The sequence below is a fragment of the Astatotilapia calliptera genome, chromosome 4 (assembly GCF_964374335.1).
Source record: "Astatotilapia calliptera chromosome 4, fAstCal68.1, whole genome shotgun sequence".
Lineage (NCBI taxonomy): Eukaryota > Metazoa > Chordata > Actinopteri > Cichliformes > Cichlidae > Astatotilapia > Astatotilapia calliptera.
Genome location: NC_137425.1, coordinates 25,131,624 through 25,143,127, shown reverse-complemented (window position 1 = coordinate 25,143,127; position 11,504 = coordinate 25,131,624). Strand labels below are relative to the sequence as shown.

The following is an 11,504-nucleotide window of genomic DNA, read 5'->3' as shown; positions in this document are numbered from 1 at the left end:
GGTGAGTTTTTCTTCTCACTGCCGTGTGTTATGTTGTAGTATCCATTTATCGTGTATGCTACTTAAAAATGATTACAATGAAACAACTGTGAAAATGTTTCATTGTAATCATGAAATAAACCAGATTTTTACTGTCTGCATCTTTTACTGTTTTTCTGCTTTTGTTTACACCAACCTTAACAAAACCCACCAACATCCAGAGTTACCTCACTAACAACGTGGAGCAATAACAGTGTACTTAGCTACTTTTTTTTCCCTAAACACAATCAGCTGACTGAGAGAAATGCCTGTAGCTCTCCACTTGGTCAGTGTGAACCTTGAAGATGTATTCCATAGACACCTTATACTTGTATTGCCTTCACTTACATCCGACACTACTATGTTCTATTTAAATCCAGGTTCCTTTTATAGTTTGCAGTAAAATTTTTTAAACCATTGCTCAACGGACCAGAAGTGCAAGTCACTCTTTACTGACACATTGTAGATAAGCTTGTTTTCGGACAACACAACTAACACCCTCACACACTCTTTCATTTAGAACTTCACATTCACTCTTTCATTTAAAACTGAGATTCTAAGATGTAAGCAGAAATGCTCAGCCAGGAGCATGTATCCCCACTTTCACAATCCTTCAAAAAAAGTAGCACAAAAAGATAACTGACTCAACAATGGTAAATAGAGCCACCCTAGGCTGATATTTAAGCCTCTGATTGAAGAAAAATGTGTTTAATAATTCAACAAATCTCCCACCTTCAACGCATGTACATTTAAATTTTGGAACAGGCTCAACATTGCTGTTGTTTAATGTTTTTTAGCTGCTCTCAAAAGTCATCTTATGGCTTTAATACTTCCAGCTGATAAGGACACTTACTGCATTTCAAATGAACGCCCAAAGGCTTTGAATATTCACTTTGTCTGTAATGACAGTATCAAGCTACAAAGCAGTGTTTTTACTAAAATTCAACATTTTCAGATGCCTGTGTTTTGTTTTTTGTTTTTATTTCACTGTAACAACCCCCAGAATGCAATTTTTTCCCCATTTTTTATATCTTGTGCTTTTGTAGTGAGGGTATCGTTGTCACTGTGTTTTGTACTACCAGCTGTTAAAAGAGCACATGGGGGGGAGCTCTGCTTTTACTTTGAGCAGTCTGTTTTTATTTTGTCTAGTGAGTGTGTATTTTCAAAGGAGATCTGCATCAGTTTGATTCTGTTAACACAAACTTCATGTGAAGTTCACAACAGAGATAAAGAGATTTAGAGTTCATTGTGTATCTAAGACATCCCTGCAGTTTAACCAATAAAAGTGGGTATCAATTGCATAGCAGTGAAAATCTCATATTAGGGTCCATAAACAGTCTTGAACTAGCAGAACAGGAATGATAAAATGGTAAATGGCCTGTATTTGTATAGCGCTTTACTTAGTCCCCAAGGACCCCAAAGAGCTTTACACTACATTCATTCACACACACGTGATGGCAAGCTACATTATAGCCACAGCTGCCCTGGGGCGCACTGACAGAGGCTGCCGGACACTGGCGCCACCGGGCCCTCTGACCACCACCAGTAGGCAACAGGTGAAGTGTCTTGCCCAAAGACACAACGACCGAGACTGTCCGGGGCTCGAATCGGCAACCTTCTGATGACAAGACGAACAGCCAACATTTGAGCCACGATCGCCCCTGCAGGAAAAAAATGCAATACATCTGCACCTCTGTATCCATGCTAGTGCTGACCCACAATGCAATGGTTGTGCTCTTAGCTAAGCTCTGGTCATGTGACCATCACAAATTCTACCTCAACCAAACTTCACAGCACTTTGCACCTTATAACTTTTAACAAACACTTATTTTGTAATCACATATTTTAGACAGGTTTTCAATCAGTGCTGCCCTTTTTATTATCTTGTCTAATACATTTTAACTCTTTCCAACAAATAAATGAACTAAATTAAACATCAATCTATCACAGAAAAATAAACACCTTTATTTAACTGTCTCACAAAGTAGAATAACAGTGATTCTAATAACAGGAGTCACTGAGAGCCTGTACAGAGTCTGACTTTCATGAGTGTGTGAGTGTGCGTGTACCATGTTTAGATATCTTTCTGGGAACCAAAAGTGGGAATGTTACTATACTGATGTGGACCAACAGTTTTTTATGGGGACAAAATTCTGGTCCCCGTGAGTTTGAAGACATGTTTGAGACTCAAAATGTGGTTTTAGTGTCAGGGTTACAGTTAGGTTATGTTTTTGATCAGGGGTGTGTGTGTGTGTGTGTGTGTGTGTGTGTGTGTGTGTGTGTGTGTGTGTGTGTGTGTGTGTGTGTGTGTGTGCGTGTGTGTGTGTGTGTGTGTGTGTTAATGAGAGCACACACAGGACACTAGACACTGATCTCTGAATTTTTTACTTCTCGCCTTTGGAAATTCCACCATAGGCATGAAGGAGAGATTGGAATTACAGATTGGACTTTGATTTGGTTTTATTTCTGTTCACCATCATCATCATTATCATCATAATTACTGTGTTGGATTATAATTCTGAGAAGGATTTCGACTTCCATTATTCTCAAGAAGATTCTCAAGACTTCCAAGGTTTTCTCAGCTGATTATAGCTTTGAGAGAAGTGGGATCAATCAAGGAATCCTGCTTTCCTGATTAATTCCATGAACACAGAGCACTGAGGTGGAACACATCTTCTCACCACCAGCCTCTCCCCCCCTAAAGACAAGAACAAAGTCAGAATTACCTCAGTGGGTTAATTAAATAAGTTGAATTGAGGTGATTTGATTATTCTTTATTATTCTTTATATTTATTTTATTTTGCTTGGCTCCTGCCAAGCAGTTGTAATCAAATCCAAACTGTGGACATTCCCTTTTAAACCCTTGTAAAACAATAAACATATAAAGCTGGGTATAAATCTATATTAGCCCAAACAGCTCTAATAGGTTGCTCTAGCCTTTAGCTCTAACCATCTCAGATCAACAACTACCACGATTTAGAGAGGAGTGGCCATAATAGATATGATTAATAAGATTTGACCTGCAAGGCTTCTCGGGTTTCTTCATATCAGGGCAAGCAGGGAAGACACCTGGATGTCAAGGCAGTCAGGCTGGACGAGTCTCCTCAGTCCCCTCAGTACGAGGGAGAAAGGATAAACCGTTTTGAGCCGTGTGACGTATAAAGTGACGTTTAATGACCAGAAAAAAATCGTCTTTTACGTTCCAGACCTGAGAGCAAAGCTGCACATGTTGGGGAGGTTGTCACAGGAAATTATGCTCCAGGCCCGAGAATGTCGGGAGTGCCTGTGCAACGGAGGGACGAGGCTTACTTCTCTTTAGTTTCTATATGAATCAGATCAGGTTTTCAATGCATGCAGACATAAGTGATGTAAGTCTCAGGTAAAACTACTGATATCTCTTAACTGCTGCATCATTTACAGAGCAAAGCTTAGCTGGACTCTCAGCATTAAGAAAACAGTGTCTGTGTCTTTTCCTCCAGGGCTCGGTCCTCATTAGAAGCGAATAAGTTACATTTAAAAGATCAAAACAGGTTTCCCAGGTAAAATATCTTACCTTTACTTTAGATGCCCCTCCCAAATATAAAACACAAGATAAATAAGTTATAACAATAAGCTAAAATACATTTAAACTTATCAGAGACTGTTTTTGTTTGCTGCACATACTTTTCTGGACTCTGTTTTTCTCACTTAAATTATTGTGAAACCTCTTGAAGCTTCCACAGTGATGATGATGTACAATCAGGCAATTCAAGGTTTGTGATGTTTTTATGAAATTAAATGTGAGTTTTACTAATTCACAGAACTTTACATAATGGCTGCGCAGTGACTTCAGCATGACCTCTTTCATTACATCTGACTCTTCTCTTTCCCTCCAGCCTGGCAGCTCCATCATTCACCACATCATTGTCCAATGAAACCACTATAACTGAGTACAATATATCATCTCCAGGTGGCAATTCTACTATGGTGGCCCTGAGAGGCCAAACAGACTGCAACTTAAGAAAACATCCGCAATAAGAAAAACACTGCAAAAGAACACAAAACACAACGGAAATAGGAAAAAACAAAACAGAAATAGGAAAAAACAGATTTCCAAAGGCACAAGGGAAGTGTTTCTGGGGAGACAATAACCTGACGGACCAGTTGCAGGAACCCAAAACATGCTAGGTGTGTTTTATCATGATTCATATAAAACTGATGACAGATTTTTAGGCTAATAGTTAGGCTTACACACTTACCTCTCGTCTTTTCTTTCCTCACAAAAACGGTAGATCCTCCACTTCTGTTGAGTGTCTCCCAGCGCAATTCTTAGCATATTTTGGTACAACAGACTGAAGAAAACGCTCAAACTTTATTTAAAATAACAAACATAAAACACTCACTTCAGAAAAAAGTAGAATTAGAATGAAGTAGAATGAAGATCAGCCATCAAAATCATCAAAAGTTGTCACCCTTTAATTGTCCTATCAGCGGTCAAGATGACAAACGCGCTTCGTTTGCTCTGACAGGGACTTACACGGCCGCCGTACAGAGGACGTGAACAAAGATGGTGCTGGAGAAGAAAGGTTCCGGTGAGTGTTGGTCTGTTTGAACTCTTCTTTTGAATATAAAACACTGTCATGCAGTCAGACGGTGTAAAAACACTTTAACAGAGAGCCCCTCTGTTGTTCTATCTTCTTTAACTTGGAGCTCACAGGGGAAACGTTGGTTTTAAACTCAACTCCGGTTTGCTGAGCGGTTCGTGTTGTTTACTGTTAATGTTATTATTACTGTTTTTATAGAGCTGCAGGGTTTTATTCTAACATATACATGTTAAAAAGGAATAGTCCAGTTATTTAAAAAAAAAACCCCCAACTTATAGGAGAGGATCGACCGTAGGTGATGTTACTTTACGGTTTATTTAACCAGGACCACCTGAAGGATTTTGGGTGTTTCACTGAAGTAAAAGATGTTTTTTGGGCTCCAGCTGTGAGCCGAATTTAAGTTAAGTACTTAACTGGTTCAGATTTTGTTTGATGAGCTTCCAGACAATAATACGAGAACAGAATGAGATAAATTTAACGTTTTCACAGTGCGGTATGGTTTGATTGGAAGGAAACACTAAAACTACTAGTAAAGGGTAATTCAGGGACACACCAGCCAGCTTTTTCCAGTCCTAAATTGATAGCAGGCTTTTCTGCTGATAGTTTCTCCTTTCCCTGCTCTCAGTCTCACTGTGAGTGCATCTCCTCACACACGGAGTGGAGCAGAGAGCAGGGCTTGCAAAATCGCTAGCCCGACGTCCCGGGGCTAGCGATTTTTCCAGTCGGGCTACCAAAATCTATCTCTGCCCTGCCCGTCGGGCTATCGTAGGAAGGGAAAATATATGTCAATGCTTTTGCATTCTTTCGGAAATGTAGCTGGGTAATTATGTCATTGGCATCGGTGAGCCACTGTCAATATGTGACGTATTGAAATCGCGTTTGAATTTGCGCTTGTTTTTTTGCTTTCACTTTGCAATCGTGCGAACTGTGTATAGAGAGCGACAGCACTGATTGGTGAGTGATGATAATTTGTGCACCAATTCCTCTGACATTGTCTTATCAATCGTTAGCTTACTATGCAAACATGACAAGTGAAGTCTCCCTCAGCAAGCTTAAACATATGAGAGGTTGATCGCACAGAGAATCGCTGACCTGTCTGTGTGTGTGTGTGTGTGTGTGTGTGTGTGTGTGTGTGTGTGTGTGTGTGTGTGTGTGTGTGTGTGTGTGTGTGTGTGTGTGTGTGTGTGTGTGTGTAAAAGCAGCAGGATATATATTTTAGTTCTGCTGAGCCAAATAAGACAGGTCAGGGTGAAGAAGTGACAGCCAAAGAAAAGCTTACCACCAGCCACCGTACAAATCAGACTATAAGGCAAAAAGAAAGTGCAGCTTTATGGTTTCATGGACAAAAGAATTTCTGTGGCTGCAATATGACGAGCTAAATAACCAGGGCTGCACATAAGTGGTCCGCAGGTGCGCATTCGCTGTCAAAAAAAACAAAAAAAACAAACACAAGATATGAAGTTGCAACGCGTGTTTGCGTACATAAGATTTTCTGGAGGACAGACATTTGTTTAAAACTCTTAAAGATGTCGAAGAAGCTCCTTTAAGCAATTACTTTGGTGTTCCTCCACCTCCAAACAAATGTCAGAAGGAGTCCGAACCACAAAAGAAGCGCGTATTCTCGGAAAAGTGGTTGCAGGAGGTGAGCTGGCTGAAAATCCCACTCTAGCGGACAAAAACAGTGCTTTTTATATGGACGCAAACGCGCGTTGCAACTTCTTATCTGGTGCGCTTTATTTTGACAGCGAATGCGCACATGCGGACCACTTATGTGCACCCGTGTAAATAACATAATGTTCTGCCGGGTGTGTTGTTGGTTTTCTCTCGATTTCTGAGTCGATAAGCGCCTTTGTTACTGGGACCAGTTATTTTAAGAAAGGCCCCATTAGAACCCATGAGAAATGCAAGAAATGCATTATTGCTCAGTCTGCAATATCTTTCCCAGAACAAACACCAATTGCAAATAACATACTAAAAATAAACCTGAAAAATCTGTTTAGAACAGCGTACTATGTTGCAAAGAGTGAACTACCACTGGCAAAATTTAGCAGTCTTTGCAAACTTCAAAAAGCAAATGGCCTCGATCTTGGTTCCACTTGCCTCTTACCCGTGACTTCAGTGGAAATTTTAAATTCAGGATCTGACACAGACGGATTCATGTCCTACACAGTTCTTACAAGTTCATAGAAATTTCTGTTCAATTAGAACCAAGTATTTGAGTTGATGATTGTAATTTTTATACAATGTTGTAATTTGTTTTTCAACAATTTTTTGATTAATGTTTTGTTTCCTTTACAATATTATACTTTAATGTATAATATTGTAAAGGAAACAAAACATCAATCAAAAAATTGCTCTCTTTTTTTATTCGAACTACTTACATTTATTTTGGGCTACCAAAAACTGAAGAGTCCCTGCCTGAAGGGCTACCAGGGATTTTGAAATTTTGAGAGCCCTGGAGAGAGATTCTGAACATTATGTTGCTGTAAGTGCATCAAAGCTTCCTCCCAGGAGTCCCACTGAACGTGAAGAGAAGGTGAAGCCGACAGGGAAAACATCACCATCACTGGAGCTTTTCAGCATGGTCACACTCTGTGTTTAAAACTTTTGCAGACCCTTAAGCTGCTACTGTGGCAGGTTTGAAATCCCTTAAACTGCTGAGCCTTTGAGCTTTCAGCTGTTTTTTCCTGCTCAGAATGAACCTCTGTGAGGTGACTGTGTGCTGTATCACAATTAGCAGTCCTGATGATTTCCCTTTGGTTTACATGCTGGAAAAACTACACAGAACTTTATAGAAATGAGCTGAGTCGATGGGTCTTTTATCACTGATACCAACTGATGGAAACTGTGTGTTTGGATCCAACAGCTCGGGTGGAGGCTGGTCAGCGCAGAGTTTTGGATGAAGCCACCAGACAGAGGAGGCTGACCCGTCAGCTGGAGGCTCTGGAAAAAGACAACTTCCAGGTCCGTGTCTGTAATTTAAAGTTGACTGACAGCTTTTCTGCTCTCACTTCCCTCTAACATCCACACAGAGCTCCACTCTGTACACGGGGATCACTTCATCCACCTCGCATTCACATAGAAACAAGCACAGGTGGAGATTTTAAGCAGGACTTCTTTAGAAATCCTCTAACATTGAATTGTGCAGTTCGGGCGACTAATCAGAAGAAAGCTCAGAGCTCTCTCTGTGTATGTCACACATTATAGTAACCTGTAAGGCGCATGAGCTGCTTGATCACTGATGTTCTGCTTCTGTCAGGGTCAGAGGTCACAACCCTCTAACCCTCTTTCACCATCTCCAGCTGCTCGATGTGGCCTTAGAGAAACTAGAAGTGGTGAATGAACATAGGTAAACATGGTGTTGCTATAATGAAATACAATGATTTTAAACATGTCCACCTGTTAGTGATGCTGATTGGCTCATGTATGTCTGACGGGCTGTTAATAAACAGTCTGTATTATTGCTTAGCAATGACATCTTGTTTTGTGTTTCCAGGACGACCCTCTGTCCTCCCTTCCTCCCCCAGGTCCTACTGCCCGCCTACCTGCATTCAGTGAGTCTGAAGAACCAGGTGAGTTTTTCACCGTCCAATGTGCACATGAACCCTACACTTTTGACACTTTTTACACGGTAGCAGCTGAAATCTTTATTCCTTGAAACTTGAGTAGCTGTATATAGGCTGGTACTTATAAAATACTTTTCTACTCTAATTAAGTATTCAAAGCACTTTTCACATGGTTCACACAGCTCTGAGATTTCTTGTATTCACAAATTAAGGCATATTGGACAATTCGAGGTTCATCATCCTTCCTGATGATACTTTGGTATCCAAACTGGAGAAGCTGAGGTCTAAACCACTGACCTTCTGATGAGCCACTCTCCCTCCTGAGCCACAGCTGGCCCAACAGTAGTGATTAGAAGTGGAAAATTACAACCAGATCAAATCCTGTTTAAAAACCTGCAAATATTTTTCCATTGTCACCACACCGACCAATTTAAAAACTGAAAAGTCCATATTAGGAAACGTGTTTGTGATTAAAAAATCTTCCAAAAAATCCTCTAAACATTCTCTGTCCTCCTTCTTCTCTGTCTGTGCGTCCAGAGAAGAAGAAGAGAAAGACGAGGGGCGACCACTTCAAGCAGCGTTTCAGGAAGAACTTCACCACGCTGCTGGAGGAGGAGGTGAGTCAGACGCCCTCTCTCCTCTCTCTGATTGGCTGAAAGGTGGTCGTTAGCTGACCCACTGTCTCCTCTCCTTTGATTGATAGAATCTCTCAGAGAAGCCAGAGCCTAACTACCTGTCAGCGGCGGCCCCGCCCTCCTCGCTACCTGCACGCCACTTCTGCTGCGTCTGTGGGTTCCCGTCGCACTACACCTGCACCACCTGCGGGGGGCGCTACTGCAGCACCAAGTGTCTGTGCACACACAGAGAGACGAGGTAAACACACCACATGTTTTTTGGAGATCTGGGGCCTGTTCTTCGTACCTCGCTAAGTAAGTTAGCTGGATTAGATTGTTGACGATTTCGCGTGATCTTGGATCGTTCGGTTCCCCGAAGCTCATCCGGGACTTGCTGTCATAGCAACAGAGCCGTAAGCGTAAACCTGCTCGGGAGCAGGTTTACTTTATGTAAACAGGATTAGATCGCGGCCACGCAGGTATGTCCGCTTCATTTATACGAAAGCAACAGCGATATTCCACCACTGTTTCACCATAAATAAATAACATCAATGTAACTAAAGATAATGCAGCACTTGATCCTTTTATTGATGTCACACAGATACATACAGGTCATTTCCTAAAAAAGGGAAATGTACTATTAACATTCTATTACATGTATGTGATTATTACAGATGTAATTCATATTTCAGAGTAGTAATTGTAAATTACTTCGTGTAATCAAGATGAGAGACCACGGCTATAAAAGCGAAGGTGGATTTGGGAAGCCTGTCACAGCCATGTCCTGTCCGTTTACGCGAGCCACCCATTGAGGAAGGTGCAAGATTGATAAGGAGAGTCCTCAGAATTCAGCGTATATTGCGGGACAGACAGGATCCTTTAGCTCAGCGCGACAGTGTGCTCATTGAGAGATATCGATATTCCCGTGAGGGTATTATTCACTTAACCAACTTGTTGACGAGGGGGTGCAGGACCACCACCTGTCTTTTTTTTTGCTCTGCCCTTTTCTTGGTTGCTGTTATGAACAAACAAACAGATTATTTCAGGGTCTCTTTCCAAGAGACGAAAAGCAATATAAGTGATAAATATTACCATTCTGTAGAATATTCTTATATTCCACTTTTACTTGTTCCCATGTTCTAGTGGGTCCTGTTGTGGCTCTAATGTGAAAGGGGATATAATATAACAATATAATATAATGTAATATAATATTGGATAATATAGTGTAATATAATAAATCTATAAATAAATAACAAAGTGACTGAATAGTGGTATTGTCATGCGCTTTGGGTGCCTTGAAAAGCGCTATATAAACCCACTCCATTATTATTGTTATTATTGAATTACTTACGAGTTTGATTTGTCAGCAACTTTCTGCCAGCCCTCTCTCCTTGCTTTTGCAGCCTTTGCAGTGTTCCCTTGCGTTTTAATTAAACTCTGAAACTCCTGAAATCCCTCAATCAAGAGTTCTTGCTCTGCTGCCGGAAAATACCGAGCGCGCCCCTTCGACATTTTCGCCGACCAATCAGCGGGTTGCCGATCAATATTTCTACTATCGATGCGTAGCCCCTTTTACGACACCCAGTGATGTCACATTACTGCGTCCAGCTGTACTAATCGTCAACAACAGGTGTGTTCGGGGAACCGGATTAGCGAGCTCACGGTTAGCGCGATGGTTTGGTCTTGGATGTTTCATTTGATCTTGGATGTAGTAAGCGACGTACGAAGCACAGGGCCCTGGTTGCTCAGGTTAGATAGATGCTCAGCATCAGTTACCATGACGATGTACCAGGTCAGAAGTTTACCTCATGTCAGCGAGTTACTTCTCCAAAAAAGGGCCGTCTCTTGTGACTGGATGGATTTGATTTTGATGGTCTTGGTTCAGTTTTGGAGGGTTGCTGTAAGAACTGGAACCACTAAAAGCAGAATGAGGACACCCATCTCTAAGATACGGAGATTATCTGCAGGATCAGGCTCATTGAAACAGACTTTAAACACTCTTTGACGCGCTGTGATGTCACCATCTGAAGAAACTGGAAAATCTCCTGACCAGAGTTCATGCTTAACAACATCTTTTTTTCTCCTGTGTGTCTCTGCAGGTGTTTAAAGTGGACGCTCTAACTGCCACTGCCCTGGTGATGGAGGTGAGGGTTGCATATGGGATGCATGAAACTGCATCATAAAGAGAGTCTGAACCCTTTGTGCCTCTGCTGGCTGCTGTGAGAGCAGCTGGACAGAGACTGACATGTGCAGGTGGACAGGAGGCTTCTTGTGATGTCGCAGCATTGCAGATTCACTCGGGAGATTTGGCTGCTTCAGTATTTCTGTATATTTTTCTTTACTCTGTCAGTTCTTTGTTTACCTGTCATAACTTAGCTCTGGTGCAAATGAAGATACATGCACGCGTTTGTTGCATCATCATCATCATCATCATCTGAGTGGGCAGAATCAGATTAATTGTAAATATCTGTGTAACTTTAATGTTTTCTTCATATTTCAATAAATCAGATCTGATTTCACACAGTCTCCTAATCCAGGACTCCTACTCGATCTACAGCATCCATCTGCAGTCATGTTTCTGTCTCTATGAGCCGCTCACATCACTAGAGATTTTTCTAAGTACAGGTCATTCCACATTATTTCATTAAACGCCTCCCACCTGACCATCAAACATCTGCCTGAAAAAAATTCCAGCAGAAAATTTTAAACAACATTTCTTACAA

The 11,504-nt window shown here is 41.3% G+C and overlaps 1 protein-coding gene and 1 long non-coding RNA gene across 3 annotated transcripts; one reads left to right on the top strand and one right to left on the bottom strand.

Moving 5' to 3' along the window:
- Window positions 1-2,460: 2,460 nt before the first annotated feature.
- LOC145428329 (uncharacterized) lies at window positions 2,461-4,560 on the bottom strand. Its single transcript, XR_013908614.1, has 2 exons — window positions 4,257-4,560; window positions 2,461-2,716 (listed from the first exon to the last, which is right to left on the bottom strand). It is a non-coding gene; the product is annotated as an uncharacterized LOC145428329 (long non-coding RNA).
- znhit1 (zinc finger, HIT-type containing 1) lies at window positions 4,133-11,300 on the top strand. Of its 2 annotated transcripts, XM_026165645.2 has the most exons (7): window positions 4,133-4,185; window positions 4,527-4,589; window positions 7,468-7,565; window positions 8,098-8,173; window positions 8,705-8,784; window positions 8,871-9,040; window positions 10,881-11,300. In XM_026165645.2, exons 2-7 carry the CDS (start codon window positions 4,565-4,567, stop codon window positions 10,900-10,902), a joined length of 471 nt encoding a protein of 156 aa, XP_026021430.2. In that variant the 5' UTR covers window positions 4,133-4,185; window positions 4,527-4,564; the 3' UTR covers window positions 10,903-11,300. The 2 variants fall into 2 exon arrangements, with proteins under 2 accessions (XP_026021430.2, XP_080156547.1); XM_080300421.1 differs by lacking the exon at window positions 4,133-4,185 and having other exon boundaries at window positions 4,451-4,589.
- The last annotated feature ends 204 nt before the right edge of the window (window positions 11,301-11,504 follow it).

Excerpts from the sequence above, each read along its gene's own strand:
- znhit1 (XM_026165645.2), top strand. The coding sequence starts at position 4,565 with ATGGTGCTGGAGAAGAAAGGTTCCG. Across the intron at positions 8,785-8,870 it reads CCACGCTGCTGGAGGAGGAG|AATCTCTCAGAGAAGCCAGA; the intron begins GTGAGTCAGACG and ends TTTGATTGATAG. Across the intron at positions 9,041-10,880 it reads TGCACACACAGAGAGACGAG|GTGTTTAAAGTGGACGCTCT; the intron begins GTAAACACACCA and ends GTGTCTCTGCAG.